The 20,302-nt window shown below is 37.9% G+C and overlaps 1 protein-coding gene across 1 annotated transcript in view; it reads right to left on the bottom strand.

Annotated features, from left to right (window-relative positions):
* The window catches only part of LOC102931846 (sperm flagellar protein 2), a 35,812-nt gene that overhangs the window by 9,807 nt on the left and 5,703 nt on the right, over positions 1-20,302 (bottom strand). The window contains exons 2-7 of the mRNA XM_037902650.2: positions 15,492-15,598; positions 13,516-13,698; positions 9,823-9,915; positions 7,744-7,917; positions 1,297-1,482; positions 954-1,076 (exon numbers count right to left, since the gene is read on the bottom strand). Of these exons, the coding sequence (XP_037758578.1) occupies positions 954-1,076; positions 1,297-1,482; positions 7,744-7,917; positions 9,823-9,915; positions 13,516-13,698; positions 15,492-15,593 (861 nt within the window). The 5' untranslated portion in view covers positions 15,594-15,598. The remainder of the gene's footprint in view (positions 1-953; positions 1,077-1,296; positions 1,483-7,743; positions 7,918-9,822; positions 9,916-13,515; positions 13,699-15,491; positions 15,599-20,302) is intronic.

Genomic DNA, 20,302 nt, shown 5'->3' with positions numbered 1-20,302 from the left:
TGTTGGGATGTGGGGTTTTACTATCACACCGCTGGGTCTTTTCCCTCAGCATGAAGAATAGTTTTACTGAACAAGATAAAGAGAAGGCAACTGATCAGCTCCTAAGATGTGAATCAAAGGTTCCTTGTTCCCCTTCCTAATGTGCTGATTTTAACTAGTTTTTTTCTTGTTCATTTGGATAATGTGGATTCAGGTAAAGCATTCTGGTAGCTTTATGTACAACAATGAGATATCTGACACAGCTGTTTGTTTTGTGTTGCCTTACTCAAGACAGTGGCTAAATGCGACAATCTTGCCCAGTATTTAAACCTTAACACTACAGTAGCAATGTTTTTTGTATTTACATACATGTTTTTATTTTTTAAATACTTATTTTTTTTATGTTATTTTTAAGGTTTCATTCATATGGCGTCCTATATGAAATAGAAGTGGGTAGATTATCTCATCCTTAATGACTTATGGCCAGAACATGACATTAAGACACTAACTATGTAGGAGGCAGAACGAAGTCACTCTACCCAAGGAGGACCTCAGAAAGACTGTACCTTAGCAGGCATAGTCCCTCCATTAGATCTCAAGCATACAGGAGGAATGTGCGTGTTGCACCATCCCTTACCTGGCCTTGCCAGCTCTACCTGACCAACTCTAGGATCTAGTCTCTTCCCTGCTCACTTTTGTGTGACTTGTGCCCATGGGGGTGATCATCTCTCCTCTGAGTGCATGTATGTCCCTTGTGCATGAGGAAAGGTAAGGCTCCTTGCACCTTCTCCCACACCATGCACCCATGCAATGGCCACACGCAATCTGGACTGAGCAATCTGCAATGCCCATAAAGAGTTTACACTAGTGAATTTGAAGTATTTCTTACCATTAAATTTAAATTTCTAGAATAGTACACATTCGAGATTTCTGTACAATTACTAAGTAGACCCTCCCGGAAAAGAAATACTTACAGGAAGTTTGTACCCCTGGTAGTTGTTAATCAAGTCCTGAATGAAAGGATGCTTCAAAAGAATGGTAACTGGAATGGGTTTCAGATCCTCAGAGCCCAGTTCCTTGTATATTTTTCTGAAATGCTTCAAGAAAAAAAATCTTGCTTCATTTATTAGGAAAACTGAAAAAGAATCACTTCATAAAACAGATATTACATTGTGTATTTCTATAAGACATTCTTGCTGAGGGGTTAAAACATTACTTTAAAAACATGCTGTTAACGTAATTTACAATGATGTGTTTAATCTAAATGTTGTCCTTATATTGCAACAGATAGAACTTTCTTTAGCTTAACCAACCAACCTTATTATTACTGCCTGCCTTCTGCTGATCACTGAATCTATGGTTGTCACCACTTTTACTTCCTTCATGATGGAACACTCTTTGTAGAGTTGCCATAGAAATTCTTCCCTCATCTGTACAATACAAGATTTTTTCTTTTTCCACCAAAGGTTCCTCCTTTATCAGCATATCAGTGTGGGAAAGAGACTGGGGAAAGAAAGCATTTATATATTATGATTCAGTGGTAAGCGGTCTAGCATTAGTCATACATTTCAGTTTAACATTTATTAAGAATCATTGAGGATGTACTTCCAAATATCCATTATTATGATGGAAATCACCATATACAAACAAAATCAGTAACTGGAGTATAGGGCTTTTGAGAGTAATGGGACCCACCACTCCTGTTGACATCAGTGGATGTTGTGAATACTCAGCCAGGATCAGGTCCAAAGTCCTGTTATAGTAATACCATTCAGAACACTGGAGGAAGTAGCTGCTTTCAAAATAGTCTTAACTTCCTCAAGTGTATATATATATAGATGTAAACTGCTATTTGCTTTATTGTGTTTTTAATATTGTGTTCTTCATATTAATCACTAATTTACATTAGGGACTGCTAGACCAATACAAATGACAGAATTCTGTAAATTAGACTATAGGGGAAGTCCTCTCCAGGCACTGGGGATGTTCACATGGTGAAGATAAGAAGGGACTCTTCTGCTCCAGGCCATGGACCCACTCCATGGAGGTTACATTAAACAAATGGTTGCAGTAGCCTTGCCAGGCCTCTGCAAGGAAATGGGGAAGGAGAAAGAGTTTAGGAGGAAAGATCAGAATTTTTGGTTTTTGACAGGTTTAGTATAAAGGAATGGTGAGACATCCATGAGGCAGTATCTGATACAGGAAAAGAGGAGAGCCCGGATAAAGAGGGAAGGCCAGAAGTAGAGATTTGTGATCACAAAGGTGATTGATGCTTTAGCTACCTCTAGATTAGACTGCCCAATACACTCTACCTAGGGCTAACCATTAAAGCTACAAAGAAATTCCAACTAATTCAACATTCAGCCCATTTTCTGATTAAGAGAGATTCCTGAGAGTATATCACATTAGTGGTCTGGGCCCTATACTGGCTCCCTCTCCAATACAGGAGGCTCAGGGTCTGTTTATCTTTGCCCTGAACAGCTTAGAGCCCACCTATCTTTCTCTCTACCTCCAATCAGCAAGGGTTTTGTTACTAATAGAACCCTAAAACTCTTGGGACTTAGTTGCTGAGTGTTTTCAGTGAAAGATCCTCTGCTGTGGAATTCATTACCACACAAAATCAAAATGGCAATCATTAGGATGTGATGCAAGATGCAACTGATTGTTCAAGCCTTCCATCAGTAGCAACATTTGCACTATAGTACAGCAGTATCTCCTTGGAGTATGCAAGTGCTGACTCTAAGTCCTTAAAATGCCAGCATAAAACAAATGAGCTGAGAGTATGTTCTGTTTGAATACATGAGACACACTTGGAGAAAAGATGCTTCCCTTAAATTTATTATATATGGCAACTAGATATTGTGGAGATTGGCATGTTTGAAACGTCTAGCAGAACAGAGTGTGTTCTGATTTCTTTATCCGAGTAAACTATTTTTCAAATCTCTGAACTTTCTTGGCTTTTAACTGGTGTCACAATTTAAATTTTTAGTTTTAATTTTACTTTTTTTAGTGGAAACGGGGAAACGAATAAGTGGAAAAATTAGCTAATTAGAGTCTAATGGTTGACATAATCCTTTATCAAATAAACACATGTATCCATGTTTCAATACAAAGATAATTTACTTGATAGACTAAAAAAAGTATTAATTGGGTACATACATATTCCAGCTCATGTGTTTAAATCATAACTTCGACTAACTTCTCTTTATAAATGATTTCCAAATTAGACACAGATGCTAAAGCAACATTATTTATAATTGCTGTTATTTTTTAAAAAGTTATGTAAAAACAAAGGACTTCAAAATTATCTTCTAAGCCTTTTTACTTCACAGAGTTTGACTAACTTAAATGTATCCTTCTACACCACAACTATAGCTCACAATATATTTTTTATTCCATGCCCCTTGGTGGTTGTTGAACATATTGGGTGACATTTCGGACCCACAGAAGTCAGTGGCAAAACTCTTCCTGACTTCAGTGGAATAGGATTTCAGCCATTCACTCTTTTATATATTTAACACTGCTAATAAACTGTAGATGTATGCAAAGAAGAACGTAAGATGAAGGGATATTCTGAAAGAATGTTTTTCCAGCACTGCAATTCTTTGAACGCTAACTCATAAAATAAAGCTGTTATAAAGTGAAACTGTTTAAAACCTGATGTTATCTAAAAGAAAAATATCTGTCTAGATACCTCTGTGCTCCCCTGCTATACTAATGAAGCACCTCACAAACAATAATGTAGTGCCTCACAAACAGAATGTATCCCGCAACATCCCTACCTATGAACATACACAATAACAAAGGAAAAGGGGGAAGGAAAATGCTAATTAGAATTTTGGCAAGCCAGACTTCAGGCTTTCCTCTGCTTGATACCAAGAAGAAGGTACTGAGGCAGTAGAAAGTTCCCCCTCTGATTTATAACTACAAACATTATTGTCTTTTAGTTATACGTGAAAAATTGAGTTACAAAGAGATTAAGTGACCTGTCCAAGGTAACACAGGAAGCCTGTGGCAAAACCAAGTTTGAACTTTGATAGCTTTAACCACAAAGCAATCCTTCCTCTATCTTCAACTAGCAGCCAAATAGGGACAATGTTAATCTTCTTTTACAATCTAAATTCTCCATAAATTCAGTAAAAATACCATGTGTTTTACAAGATGTTTATCCTCAAATTACAGAAACTATAATTAAAAATGTATTATCATGCAACTATGTATTTGGAAATGTCTAGTTTATTTTAGTATTAGCTTTACATTTATTTAAAATGTAAACTACTCAGAGAAATAACTCTAAAAATGGGAGAGTGTGGTTCCATATTTATATTATCTCAAGGATTTTCATATTAAGTATTCTCACCTTACAAGTAAAAAGTTTTTTTCCCTCTTAACTGCCAGTCTTTCAGACTCTCCCTGGGATCTTAAAAGTCAAGCTGTGTTCTTTACCAAATGTAAGATTCTGCTGGGCAAATTCTGGCCTCAGTTATACTTGCACTCCCTTTCCCAAAGCTGTGCTGGGTCTACAGTACTAACAGGGGTAAAGAGTACTAAAAAAACTAATTTTTGTCACAAAAGTGAGAAGACGTGACTATGAATACACATGGGGTAGATCTGAGCCACAAAACAATGCCATTTTTATACAATAACTTTTCAGAGTAGAACTGCAGTTTAAGTAGGTTAAGGAAGTAGTAGTCGCTGTGGTTGTGCAAGTGTGGTGAGAGATTTCATCATGTGTACAAGTATTGAGCTCTTTAAAAGGTACGAAAAGAAATACATGGTGGCATGCATACTTAAAAGATCAGTCATGATTTTTATACTTTTGTAAAAAAAATACAAAGTAATCAGTATTGTATTGAAAGTTTTGGGTCATTAAAGACTGGGAAAACAGCTCAGCACACTAAAGAAATATGAACATATTAAATGAAGTCAACATTTTGCAGTATGTCAATATATTCATAATGGTCTTGAACTTTCAGACTGAACTTTGCAATAAATGACTGAATTTACAGCAATATGTTACTAATCCATCTGACTAACAGGTGAACTGAAATATTTGAAAACCATACCAAAAATAAACTTTTTAAGATCCCAAAGAAACATACCAGAAAAGAAAGTTAATAAGAATGGTAATGATACTATGACTGGGGTCCTAGTGGGGGCCAGCTATGGTCACTCAGGGTGAACTGCAAAGAATGGGGCAGCCAAACCCCCAAAAGCTGGTGGATATTCCAATACTTAGATTTACCAAGACAGCATAAAACAGCTTCTTTATTACCTTACTGGTTACTCAGAAGTCCAAACAACACAGTTCCCTTAAAAGTGATCCAGTCTCAGGCCTCCATCCAGGTACCCACGTCAAATATGATGAAAATTTCTGTAAATCTTATTTCATCATATAAAAGAAAAGGTTCTACCAATCCCAAAGGATCAGACACATTACCTCCCAGGTTAATGAATGTTTCAGATCTTACCCAAATACACGCTACGGACTATTCTTATTAACTAAACTAAAATTTAGTAAAAAACAAAAGAGAGTATGGTTAAAAGATCAATGTACATACAGACATGAATTCAATTCATTTAGGCGCAGATTCATAGCAGAGATGGTGAGCTTTATAGTTGCAAAGAGTTCTTTCAGAAATAGTTCATATTTATAGTCCAATGTCCAAATATCATATTCAGGGCATATCAGCATAACTGGGACCTCAGTCTTGTGACTCAAACTTTCCCTGAGCAGATCTGAGATGACAGAATCAGGATGCAAGGATCTTTTATACAATTTCATGTCTTTTGACAAGTTGGAGTTCCTCAGGGAACAAAAGCTAATTAGGATGACTTGGAAGGAGGTCCATCACCGGTACTTAGCTATACAAATTAACATAAGGCCATTTGCTTGTTCCTCCACCATTCACAGTGTGACGCTATTGACATAAACTGTGACCGTATAGATCATTGTTGCACCAGTTCTTGTACAGAGGAGGCCAAGTGGGGTGTCTATGGAAAGGTTGTAGTTTGCTGGTTATGATTATGCTGTCTGTATGTGTGTATCATTTTTGAATATGAAGTTATGAATATTGGCCATGTATTTGTTTGATTCTAAGTAGCCTCAATGAAGAATTTGGTCAGCTTCTTGAAAAAGGACTATTCTCAGTAAGTGCCCAATCAAGAAACACTTAACTGACAAGGACTTTGGGAGACACCAATCCACATCTGAGTTTTCCTGGGAACATCCAAACTAACTTGTAAACAATGGCGTCGGCCTGCAAAAGGCTGAATCATTCATAGACATGTGACTTGCCCAGGTGGCTACAGACTCCATCTTGTTGCTATGATCTTACACAGGAGAACAAAGGGGTTTCTGCCCACAAGAAAAAGAATATAAAAGGCCCTGGAAACCCCTCCATTTTGTCTTCAGCTGGCTCAGAAGATAGCCTCTCCACCTCAAAGAGATGCCTGAAAGAAACTGGAACAAAGGACAGTAACTACGGGGGTGTGAGTGATTGCTGGACCCAGACTAGGAAGGAATCTAGTCTGTGAAAGAAGCTTATTGGAACATCTCTGAGGATGAGATTTACCTGCATTTAGTTCACCTGTATTAGGCCTAGACTTGCGTGTTTTTGTTTTATTTTGCTTAGTAATTCACTTTGTTCTGTCTGTTATTACTTGGAACCACTTAAATCCTACTTTTTATATTTAATAAAATCTCTTTTTGCTTATTAATTAACCCAGAGCAAGTATTAATACCTGTGCATTATCTGAGCAAACAGCTGTGCATCTCTCTCTCTCAATGTTATAGAGAGCGAACAATTTATGAGTTTACCACGTATAAGCTTTATACAGAGTAAAACGGATTTATTTGGGATTTGGATCGCACTGGGAACTGACTGCCTGGGTGCTAGAGACAGGAGCACTTCTTAAGCTGTTTTCACTTAAGTCTGCAGCCTTTGGGGGACGTGGTTCAGACCTTGGTCTGTGTCTGCAGCAAGCTAGCATGTCTGGCTCAACAAGACAGGGTACTGAAGTCCCAAGCTGGCAGGGAAAACGGGCTCAGAGGCAGTCTCAGCACATCAGGTGGCAGTCACAAGGGGGTCTCTGTGACCCAACCTGTCACACACAGTACATTTCAAAGAGAGATGAATACTGAGATATCCCGTGTTTACAATTCATTTAAATGTTAGGATCTTCTTTTGACTTCTGAATTATCAGAATACAGCATAGACAGGGAGTGTTGATTACATGGTCGGACCCTACTCATACACATGTAAACAGACAAAAACACAAACATTATCTCCCCACATGTCTTTTGAGGGTTATTCATTCTGCAGGACATTTAACCCTTTCTAGCCATGCATCACAGATACATTTAAATAAGCTTATTATTTTTTGCTTATAATAGCAATAGTAACAACCACAGTGCAGTGTATCTACTGGGGATTAATAGCTAGCTGGCTTTAGTGGTCTGAGGTTAGACCAAAGGATGCCCTCAATTCGCCTGTACTGGACATTAATTACCAGGAAATGCTCTGCAATTGTGTTATTGCTCAAGGAATATATCCTCATACCCTTACTCGTATTGAGAAGCATCTTATTTTGAGTATTTCTACTGATGTTGTTAGTGCATAGTCAATGGTACTATTTCTAAAGAAAGTTGCTACCCAAAATGAGTAAAGGTATCAGAATCTGACCCTAAGACATCAGACAAGAAATTATAACTTGCCAGCACCATAATGGCTCTATTTACTAATTCATATAATCACATTTTACCACATGTGGAGGAGAAACCTCTTTTCTTCTATGGATGTATGTTCCAGTAGCAATACTAAGCGCTCGGTAGACTCCCTCAACAGCATCAGGATGCGAAGCAAAATAAAGCAGCATCTTAGTATAGTCAAGTTGAGAGGGATCTTTTCTGGCATCAGCAAATAAAATAAAGAAAAACTAGAACAGGAAAAACATTTAAATTAATTCCTGCAAAAGATATTTGGCCAATTTAAATCAAAAGTCTATAGAGAACAGGATTAAATGTATATGCAAGGTAGTGACTGCTGAAGAGAAATATACTTTCAGAAAGAGTGTTGAGATCCTATGCAAAAATCAAGAAAATCTACATTATAATATTTTGTTTTCGGCAGTAAAGATTCTCAAAGAACCAGTAGGAATCTGTAAAATCTCACAAAAAGGTTATGACATTTTACCTCTTCTGTACACATGCACTGTGTCTCTCTCTGTGAATATATATATACACCGGTACTACATTTAAAAGTAACGGGTGCAAGATTCATCTTCCTATTCTCAGGTTTTTCTTATTTTTTGTAGTAAGTAGGTTTTTTTCTTTTCTTAAAAAAGTTATTTACTCAAAACTTTTGCTCACAACAGTTGTGTTAATTATCATTTTTATACTGTACACCAATAATTTGTTGCAAAGCCCCCTTCATCAATAATGAAATGTATTCACCACTAACTATATTGAAAACAGTATCCTCGAACACGTGTCAAATTGGAAAAAGCAGTGGTAGTTTTCCAATGTCTTATGTAAAATTAAGTGCTGCCCAGTCCTGACACCAACATGAGACAGCATTCATAGTAGCTTCTACAGAAAGGATTGTCTCTTTTTGTGTGTGTGCTGTAATGAGTAGTGAAATAGTTAATTATTATATGTCATAGTTTCACAGAGTTTAAGGCCAGAATGGACCATTAGATAATCTAGTCTGTATACAGGCCATTACATTTTAACCAGTTACCATTATATTAAGACCAATAACTTGGGTTAGACTAAAGCATTTCAACCTTCAGGGACTAAACTGCTGTGTGCCACAGGCAGAAAACAGGGGATACTGAGGTGCCAGCAATGTCTGAGGCCCTTGCAATAAATTGTCATAATTAGGTTTAGGAATGAACAAACCATTGAGGTACATGGGATTGTTTTTTTCCTCTCACGGCTACTGTTTCAGGCTGTCTGCAGACTGAACCAGGCATCACAGTGCCACTTTACACACAATTTACATTTTGAAGGGGTTGGTTTTTTTTGCAAATTTAAGGGCTAGAACTTGGGCTAAGGTGTCAAAAATGGGTGCCTAAAATTATGCTATTAAATACACCTATAGCTGCCTAAATACATGGCCTGATTTTCAAACGTGTTGAGCATCAAGTGGTTCTGACTGATTTCCATTTGATTTAGGTGCCTAAATATGGATTCAGAAGCCTAACGTTAGACATCCAGTTTTTTAAATCTTGGACTTAATTTTTAATAAATGAAACTTAGATTCTGGAGCATAAGATGGCAGCCACCACAAAAAAATACTGATTAAATGAGCCACTGTTATTCAGCTCAATTGAATTCCTTATTATATTTTCATTACTGTTATTTAACACTTGTATTGTGTAATTACTCAGAGGCCTCAAACAGGTCAGGGCCCTGTTGTGATAGACACTGTACAAACATATAGTAAATGACAGTCCCTGCCCCAGAGAGTTTAAAGTCTAAAAGACAAGACCCAGCAAAAGTGGAGAGACAAACAAGTGTGCCAAAGTGTTTGGGAGAAGTAACAAAAATTATAGGATGTCATTGTACATATTAGCTATGTGCACAATTCTTAGGCAATCATTAGCAGATCTTTAGACTCAAATGTTTTTAACTCATGTTATCAGTGACAGCTGTGGTCATTTATGACTCAACTGCTCCCCCCAAATTTTTTTTTTTATAGTTTTCTGGTGAAAAATAATAGCTAGGTAAAATAAGTAAGGATTAACATTGCAAAAGAGGTCATGCAAACTGAGAAAAAGGACCACTGCGTTCAAAATGGCAAATGATACCTTAAATTCTTTATAGTTTTCAATAGTTACCGTTATAAGATGCTCCTGTCTATTAAAAGGCAAAGGCTCTGTAGAATTTTCTGGCATTTTTAAATCTTCACTGCCTTTAAACCATAAACCAACCTAAAAAAAAAAGTTACTGATTTTCATCACCTTAAAAAAAAAGTGACTGGACTGTTCTGTTCTAAAATCACAGAAAGAGATACGTTAACAAAGTATAAAACCTGTCTCTGCATTTATTCAAGTTCAGAATTTATTGTTGTAAGTAACAATCTACTTAATATGAATAATTTAATTAGATACTTGGACACTTTGCAACAAACTCTTTTCATGAGCAAGTAAATACTGAATGTTATGGTAGCAACTCGAACCTTATACTGTTACTACCTACATAAGAATGAATTTGTATCTAGAGAGTTCCCTGAAAATACCAAGTATTGAAACTTTATTCTTTTTGCCTATACCTAGGGGTCAATTGTGGATTTCCTAAATGCCTCTTCATATAGATGCACTACCCTAAGAACAGACTAGGAAGCTGTTTGTGATGCAGAATTGCAATCTGCCTCCTGGTTTTCCCCTTCACCAGATGAGGTGTACCCTTTGCTAGCCCTATAACTGACACACTGTACATCCTCCTGAGGTACCCATACAACTGTACAGGTTGGGATTTCGGGAGGCAGAGGCAAGGCTTCCCATTCCTGCATCGCTCCCAGTCCATAATGGCCAAAGGAGGTCAGCAGGTGCAAGAAGTAAGGGGACACCTTATAAGCCATTCCTCTCCTGCATGGACATGCAGGACAGGCCACAATCTAGTCCCTGATCCTTATGGACCAAAACTTGCACCTTTTATTTAGGCAAAATTCCCATCAATATCATTTTAAAATTCATTTTGGTCAGTAGCCTGTTTATGGAAAATGTGTGTGCATATAGATATAACGTAGGAATATTCTTGTTTTTATTCTCACAGAGGTTTATTTTTTCATAGTTTGCTTCTTGGAATAGCAACATATAGAGTAAATAAATATGACTGTCATGACGTGAGTATGAAATAGAGAATGAACCGTGTTTAAAATTTTATAAACCTTATTTTCAATTAAAAATAATACTCTCAATATATTTCTCATTGGATTAATAGAACAATATGGGCATTTCCAAACCGTCTAAATAATACCTGTAAATTTTCAGAAATGTTGACAAAAGACTATAGCCTATCAATGTATACACTGAGTTCAAATCCTATTGGGACTGTTTTTCTGTTAAAACTTCTTCATGTCCTTTTCTCCCTTTTTAGGTGGATCATTACCTTTTCCACCATTCACAACTTACAATACTCTGCATTTTAATACAAATATTTTTGCAAGAGGCAGATTTAATATACAGTATTAAGCTGTTTTTTCAAAAACACAGGACGTGCCAAGAGAATTTCAGAGGGGAAAAATTGTTAAAATATGTTTCTGTACTGGATGCCTTCTATAGACAGATTAGTATGGAGAATTCAGAAGATAACAACGATTAAGTGGATTCTCATGTTAGCTTTGCAGGTCCTCCTTAACAAAGAGTTCAGTGGCTTTTCTTTACAGATAACACATCCTTACATGGCTGAACAGCTCTTACCAACTCAGTGCTATTGCTCTTTTCCGGATTGTAACTACTGACTCATTAACCCTATAGTGCATTCTGTTCTACAGATGATGAGTCAGTAATTCTACATCAAAGAGTTAAACATGTAAAAGTGACTAAACATCTATAAATGTCAAAGAGAAGGATATGAAGTTTGTAATAGAGTAGCTTTAAATGCAGTGAGGCAAATACTGACCTCCATTTCCCCTAGGGTGACCAGATGTCCCGATTTAATGGGGACAGTCCCAATATTTGGGGCTTTTTTTTAATATAGGCTCCTATTACCCCCCACCCCCAACCCGATTTTTCACACTTGCTGTCTGGTCAGCCTAATTTTCCCATACAATCCCATTGATTTCAATGTAGTTTCAAGGTGTAACTGAGAGCAGAAATGCCTGTTAATTTCAAACTTCATAAGTCTGAAAAACTCCTGGTTACATTTCCCCCCTATATGTATTTATGTTGTAAAATTACAAAAATTGCAGTATACAACGCTGTCAGTTAAAATTATTGGATCTCTGTGGTATGATTTGTGGGATCCTAAAGGTTTTTGGAGGCGTTCTGCAGAATTAAATAGACTTTAGGTAAAGTTTTCCAAAGCAACTAAGTAATGAAGCCTAAGTCCCATTTTCAAAAGTGACATAGGTACTCAGGCATCTGGTACTGACTTTTGATGAGACTGAGGCTCCGAATTAGGGTATGTCTACACTGCAGTTAGACACCCGCAGCTGGGCTCTAATCCTTCCATGCCTATATACAATCATAGCATTTACTGATGAATAGCTATTGGTCCATGCTATGTTCTCTGCAATAGAAAAGTGAGACAGGCGGAATCTAGGTCTGGAATAACACCTCTTAGCAGAAAATGTTATAGCGCTGACATATTAATTAATGGAGCTACATTTCTTAAGGGATTTTTTAAAAAATCTCCAAAGATCATTCCATGCAAGCAAGTATTTGGTGGAAGGGAGAGGAAAAGATGAGAATGCTACATTTTTAGCATTAAATTATTACAGGCTTATCCTTTGTAAAGAATACCTTCTTATTGCAGTAAACTTGGTTTTGTTTTGCTAGTTCAGACACATTGACATGGCTGCAGGGCAACTGCTAGAATGTTCATACTTCATAGCGTTCATATCAGATGCTGAGTTAAAAGGATGTTCAAACTAGCATCCTGTGTCAAAAATGCTGCATTAACATTCTGTTGACTTTGGAGCTGTTGGTATATTTTTAATCTCTAGTACCTCAGTGAAAAATACCACAATAATGTGTAGGTGGGTGCAACATCTATAGCTACACCTTTCTGTGGCTTTTCCAGCTCTGGCAGGGTTAGTTTCTTTTCAAATGTCTTGGGACATTTGCTGCTGGAAGATAGTTGGATCAGTGATACTTTGAAGAAAGAAATTCTGAAAATCACAGGCTTCTGGAATTATATTGCTAATATTTAATTCTGCAAGAGGAGCAGTATAGATGCCTGTGAAAGGCAGCTGCTGCCTTCCCCAAAATTCTTTTACTTTCATGAAACCTCCCTTCCCAAAAACCTCGCTGAACTTTGCAAAATGAAGACCCAAATTAAAATTTTCTTATGTATTTGAACCAAAGAATCTTGTACTTTCCCACTCGCTGCAGGATGAAAAATCAATCTTCATTTGCAAAAATTGTTTATTTAACTAAATAAAGATAAAATTACAGATATTTTACAGCCAAAGTAGAGCTGTCAAAAAGAAAAAAAAATCTGGATAAATTAAGAGAACAAATAACAAGGATCAAATAACAGTATGTCAGTTTCTGATTCTCTAGAACAGGAGGATTTTCATTAGAAACTAGTTCCTGAGGAAAGAGATAAATGAATGTACAGAGTCCACCTAACTAATCTGATTCTTGTTATTAAAAACTGTGGATGGGATCTGCAAATATTGGACTCAATCTAGCAAAGTTTCTTTATTTTCTCTGCGTAAGACAAATTTCACCAAAAGGGATCCCCAAAATACTAAAACTATTAAAATTCAGACTGTTTAGAAAACTAAATGAACAAAACTAATAATACACCTTTTGAATAAAAAATACAAAATAATATTTTTCAAAAGAAGAAACAATTATAACCTGATTATAGTATTCCTGTGTAACAAAGCCTGATCCAGCTTCATCAACAGCCTTAAAGCTGTGCAGGGTATTAAGGAGCTGTATCACAGAGGGAACTGACCAGGGTTGAGCCGCTGTTAATAAGAATCTGCGCCAATCAATAAGTTCTGAGTTCACCATTAATGTAGTTGCCAGATTTTGTAACTATAAAAATAAAATTATAAATAGTTTGGACTACAGTTGTGTGTAAGAATATACATTTCTTACATAATTAAAATAAAACACAATACAATTTTATACAGTTATACAGAAGGAATTTTCTTCACTCTGACAGAAGATAGCCATCAAACTCTGACTCTCCACTTTTAGACACTTAGCATCAGATTGCGCCATGTCTTAATGTGGTTTCACAGGTGAGTAAGATAAGCTCTCAGAACCTGAACAGTCATTTTAGGCATCCTTAAACATTGAGTCCCCCAGCAAGATGAAAGCTGTGCACTTGGTACTCCACTCTAAGATGGTGGATGGGGAGGAGTATGTGGATCTTCGGTTCTCTTCATACCCACAGACAAGTCAATTATTATCTATTTGCAGTAGTGTCCACTATGTGCACGGCAAAGAGGAGAATATATTACACCTACTAAAGGGCTCCCCAGTAGGAGTAGGATCCTTCTCCTAAATTCCTAGGAAACTGGATTTGTAGCCTTACAGCATCATCTCCCAGTTCAAGTCATCACTGAGGTTTCCTGCAGTGAAATTTCTAAGATAGATGATGGGATGAGGGTTCTTTCTATTTCTTCTTGGAGATGAGGTTTTCACTGTATTTCACCAAACAAGCAGCAATGTCTAGGGGTGCACTTTAATGAAAGCCTGGTTTGGGAAATCTAACACCTGTAAGGACTAAAGATACTTAAAGAATGTGTTGTGGGATACATAAATAGACACATATTTTATATTAGTGATGTAAGTAATCCTCCATTCAACCTGCATACATGTCAACTACTAACAATATGAACTACAACTACTAACAACACTACTACTAACATACGCTAACAACAAACTGAATATCTGACTCATATTCTTTCTATTTAATTTCTTTACTATGCAAAAAATATCGATTTATGGCCTGATTGCAAGAGGTACTGAGCATCTGCAATTCCAATTTAAGTCAATCGGAGCTCCTGTTGCTCAGAACCTTTTAGGATTGATCAGGTACTCAGTGAAATTCATCCATGTGCAAAGAGTCCACACAAAGTTCTCTGTACCAGTTAAGTCTCAATTAAAGTCTTAATGTTAACCCTCTTTCACTGTAAGTGCATTTCATCCTCCGAGTGTAAGCCATTTCCTAGAAGAATCCAAATTTACTAAATTTGGTAATCCTCCTTATCCCATAGTCTTGGACGCATGTGCTATTAATAAAAACATAATCATTTGGGAAATCTAATGGTATCACAGAAAATTCAAGATTCTTGAAGAAACATATTTAACACTATGCAGGTCCAACCTCTGCCTACTTATTCCCATATCTTGGATTTACAGTTGAATAAAGAGCAAAAACGGTCTTGTGGTTAAGCACTGGATTGACTCAGGAGATGTAGGTTCTATTTGCAGCTCTGCCATTGATTCTACTTCAGTCTTGGGTAAGTTACTTAATGTCGCTTTTTCTCAGTTCCCCCTCTGGAGATAATTCCTATCCCCACAATGATGTTGTGAGAATAAATTAATTAATGTCCAAGACACTCATATACTATAAGTGAGAAAAGCATAAATAAATATAGTAGTAAAATACGGATTAAATCTTGTCATTGCTGCATCCACAAACTTACTCTTATAGAAAGGAATTGATGGGAGTAATAACTCGGAAGGCCCTTTAAAAAAATTTTTTGTGTGCTTCTTTATGGTAAGGATAAGGCCCAGAACTGCATATTCACTAGGCAAACTGGCAAAGTGTTCAAGTGATGAGATCTACAGAAATGAAAACAGCAATTAAAACTTACATCTGAAACTGTGAAGCGCATCCAAACATCAGGAAGGCTGTTTGTTCCAAGGTTCAAAGTAATCAAGTCAAGAAGAATGTCAATAAATATTTTATTTGACATTAAACCTAGTGAAAAAATAAAAATGTGTCAAATGGATAGCAAAAGACATATCTGCAATTTCTGAATTGGAATATTGGTATAAAATAAACCATATTTCTAGTATTTACTTTCTATGATTATACAAAAATTACTTGTACTGTCAATGTAGTTCTTAAAAGGCAGTAGTATCCTCTTTGTTTCAACTCCTACATTTTTATATATAAAATATACATGTTATGAATTACACCACATGTATGGTCTTGATAACCCATTTTATAGCCACCTGATAAACTTCAGAAGCATATGATAAATTATATTTATTTTGCATGTTTGACCTCTTCACCTGTACTATGCTCACTAATCTATCTTTGACTAGACTACATTGACAGTTAATAAGTAGAGAGGCCATCACAAATGCTAGTTGCCAGACACCAACATAGTCTTGTATGTGAATATCATCATCGCTACCAATGGTTTCTTTTTGCTTTATAAGACCTACATTCTTCAATTTAGGTTAATTAGAAAACATCAGATGCTTACTCTTGAAAGCAAGTAGATATGAGAGTGTGGAACTTTAGAGGAGACCACAATACATTTGCAGAAAATTCCAGCTACAGTTAAATAATTTAACTTTACTTCAAAACAAAAATTCTTTATACAGCCCAGCTTTTGGAAACTGTAGCTATCTAACGCAAAGAGGTTTTCTAATGAAATTAAAAGAAAAAACGACTATATGTCTATTTATCTTTGCTAAACAAGTAGGTACTTTTATTTGAATAAATAGAAAATTGAGATTCTATGCAAAAATTTCACATGTAAAAAAGTAAGACTGTGGTTGCTGGGGTAAATAAGACAGATGAGTTGAGCCCCTCAGTTTAAAGTAGGACTTTGAGACACAGACAAGATAGATTAGGATTTATTGTGCAATCACTGTTAATCCAATAAAGTTTAAAATATTGAGCAAGCCTCATATGACTTCAGTTTTGAGAGGCAAAACTTATCTTTGTCTGGCTAGTATTACTGCCATGCTTCTAGAAGACTGGATTTTCATAGGGCCTCTCTAAGGGTATGTCTACACTATGAAATTAGGTCGAATTTATAGAAGTCGGTTTTTTAGAAATCGGTTTTATATATTCGAGTGTGTGTGTCCCCACAGAAAATGCTCTAAGTGCATTAAGTGCGGAGTGCTCCCACAGTACCGAGGCAAGCGTCGACTTCTGGAGTGCTGCACTGTGGGTAGCTATCCCACAGTTCCCACAGTCTCCAGAAATGAGATTCAAAAGTTCACGGTTCTTTTCCTGTTTACCTGGCCAGTGCATCTGAGTTGAGAGTGCTGTCCAGAGCGGTCACAATGAAGCACTCTGGGATAGCTTCCGGAGGCCAATACTGTCGAATTGTGTCCACAGTACCCCAAATTCGACCCGGCAAGGCTGATTTAAGAGCTAATCCACTTGTCAGGGGTGGAGTAAGGAAATCGATTTTAAGAGCCCTTTAAGTCGAAAAAAAGGGCTTCATTGTGTGGACGGGTGCAGGTTTACATCGATTTAACGCTGCTAAATTTGACCTAAAGTCCTAGTGTAGACCAGGGCTAAGTGACATCTTCACCAAACACTATCAGAAAAATAGCTATTTCCTTACGGTTCTCTTAGCTACAGCCTGGACTTCTTGTGCTTTTTTTAAAAAAACAAACAAACAACACGCATGTAATTATATAGATTTTCTAGTTCTGACTTTATTCACTGCAGACAGAAAACCAAGGACCTTCTATGAAGGCAGTTAATAAAGAAAAATTTCAATGGCAATGGGCACTAAGAATCTGTTTGACTACGACATAGCATAACTACTGTGTTTTAGGAACTGATTCTTTCTCTCTATGCCCCTTCCTCCTTTCCGGTTGTGACTCCCCACTACTGCAGAGCTTACCCAGCTTTTGTGATGAGTGTTCTGAGCTTGATGAGTCAACCTTGAGCCTGTTGAGTCATACCTGACCCTGACTGTTCTGAGCTTGATAAACCATCTAAGGTAATTATTCCCTGTGAGTCCTATGGGTCCAGCCAATTCACAAGCAAGAGTCTAATAGGTGACCCAATGCAGGTATATAGGCTTCTAATGAAAGCAGCCACTCCAGTCTGTTCAACATCACTACCTTCTCAGGGATAATCCCAGCAGCCTGGTAATTCTGAAAGTCTGCTCCTGCTCAAGCCATGGTTGGTTGTCTGACTGTCCTGACAATTTGAGCAGACTTTTCCTTACATGTATGGCTCCAGTGCCTGAGATGGAAACCCCCTGGGATGTTCAGCACTGCGATGACGAAGTGGGTCCAGAACCTTCAGGATCAACTTGCCCAGCTGCAACTGAAGAATGCCTTTGTCTGCTCACAAATCCCAGCAGCTCCAGTAGTGCTGGCTATGGTCCCTCTGGAAAGGTTTGGAGGGAACTGCCAGAAATTTGTGATTTTGTTAACCAATGCTGCCTTTTGTTCTTGATGTTCCCATAATATATTCTGATGACCAGACCAAGGTGGGCTTATCATCAATTTATTGACCAGTGAAGCCCTAGACTGGGTCTTGCCACTTCTGGAATAGGTTAGCCTGATCCTTACTAATTTCAATGAGTTCATCCACACCTTTTCGTTGACATTAGACTATCTGAATTGCACTTGTAGTACTAAAGCCGCTGAAACCGCTGAAGTTTCTCTGACAAGGCCATTGGCCCAGATTGGCACATGCTGCTTACTTTTGGCATCTGGTTGCTGATATGGAGTGGAACCAGGCAGCCCAGATCTACCATTTCTGTCCCATTCTAAACTCATATATTGAATTGTATATCTGGACTACCAGTCATTTGTCTGAGCAATGCCAAGAAAAGAAGAGGACAAACCCACATCCCCAGTCTCTCTCTGCTCCATTCTGGCCATCTCCAGAGGCTGCTACAGCGCCAGAGCCTATGCAGATGAAAGTGAGGCAAAGGCACCTCACAGATCAGGAAAAGGAGTATTTATTGGTGGCAGAACAGACTTTGCCTACACTGTGGTGTACAAGGCCATTTCACTACTGAATGCCCCTTTAAATCAAGACTGACCCTTGGAAAACCTGGGAAAGACTGTGTCCAGCCCCATTAGAGGGTTTGCAGCTGGACATAACCATGGAGTCAAGTCCTTCACATGAACCTCCTCTTCTGCCATCATGTATCTCGTATGCAGTATTGTTGTAGCTGTGTAAGTTCCAGGATATTAGTGAGACAAGGTGGGTGAGGTAAGATCTTTTACTGGACCAACTGATGTTGGTGAGATAGACCAGTTTTTGAGCTTACCTGAAGAAAAGCTCTGTGTAAGCTCAGAAGCTTGTCTCTCTCACCAACAGAAGTTGGTCCAATACAAGATATTACCTCACCCATCTTGTCTATGAATGTATGTATGTATCTTGGCAGCCACAAATTGTTACCTTCCACACCTGCTGGTCTTGCTCTGCCTCTGCATCCCAACTATAATTTAGGTGAACTGCATCCAACTCTGAGCTTGTGGACTCTGATGTTTAGTAACTTTATGGATTTGGAGTTTGCCAAAACTAACCTTCTTGCAGTGCGGAAGAACCTCACCCCAGACCTAGTGGAGTTGACTGACAGTAGCATGCTGTCCTCAAGTCCGGTCATGCATGAAACTGCACCCCTCCAGGTTGAAATCCAAGACCATCACGAAACTCTGCAGTTTAATTTAACCAATTCAACACACTTCTTGACCATGTTCAGCATTCCCTGGCTCTCAGACCATGGTCCAAACATCTCTTGGAAGATGCAAGAAATGATTTGAGTCAAGCTACTGCTGCTGACAACTGACACAAACCCTATAACTGCCCCATCAACTTCCAGCCAGAGGGCCAGAATTCCATTTGGATGGATTTATTTCCTCTTTGAGCCAGAACTCAGGGCCTTATAATAATATGTTGTCGAGAATCTTGCACAGAATTTACTTTGTCTGTCCATGTCTCCTGCTGGAGCTCCGATTCTGTTTGTTAAAAAGAAGGGTGGCTCCTTGTGTCTTTGCATAGGATATCATGCGTAGAACAAAATCATTATTAAAAACAAGTATCCCTTTCCAACCCTTCAACAGGTTGTTGGAAAGGGTAGGTTACAACAAGTTATTTACCAGACTCTATCTTCACAGTGCTTACAATCTAGTCTGAATTTGGAAGGGTGACAAATCAAACTGAGTTTCTCACCTGTTATGGACACTTTGAGCACCTAGTTATGCCTTTCACTCTGTCCAGTGCCCCAGACACATTTCCAAACTTTGTCAATGACATTTTCATGGATGTTCTAATCTAGACCAGTTAATGGTGATCTACCTGGATGACTGTGATGAAGTGGCATTTTTTGGGTAATATTTCTATAAGTCCTATGTATGCCTCAGTTTCCTCCTGTACTTTGCATTGCCACCCAAGGGGAAAGGGTTAACACTCCTCCTGGAACAGTGCAGGAGATATGAGGTGTGTGAGTGTGTGTGTGTCACCTTGTTGTCTGGGTGAAATGAATGGGTTGTTAAGGAACTGGCTGAAATCAACAGAGGATCCAGCAGTACAATGGAAGCCCCAATGATTGACCAATCTATACTCAACAGCGGGAAGTTCCTTCAGGTGCAGTTGTGAACTCAGCAAGGCCCTGCCTGGAGAAGAAAGGACTGAGAGATGACCATAAGGGGATAAAGAGTTGGCTTCTGGAAGAGGCTTCCTGCT

The sequence above is a fragment of the Chelonia mydas genome, chromosome 5 (assembly GCF_015237465.2).
Source record: "Chelonia mydas isolate rCheMyd1 chromosome 5, rCheMyd1.pri.v2, whole genome shotgun sequence".
Lineage (NCBI taxonomy): Eukaryota > Metazoa > Chordata > Testudines > Cheloniidae > Chelonia > Chelonia mydas.
This window is presented reverse-complemented; position numbering and strand designations above follow the sequence as displayed.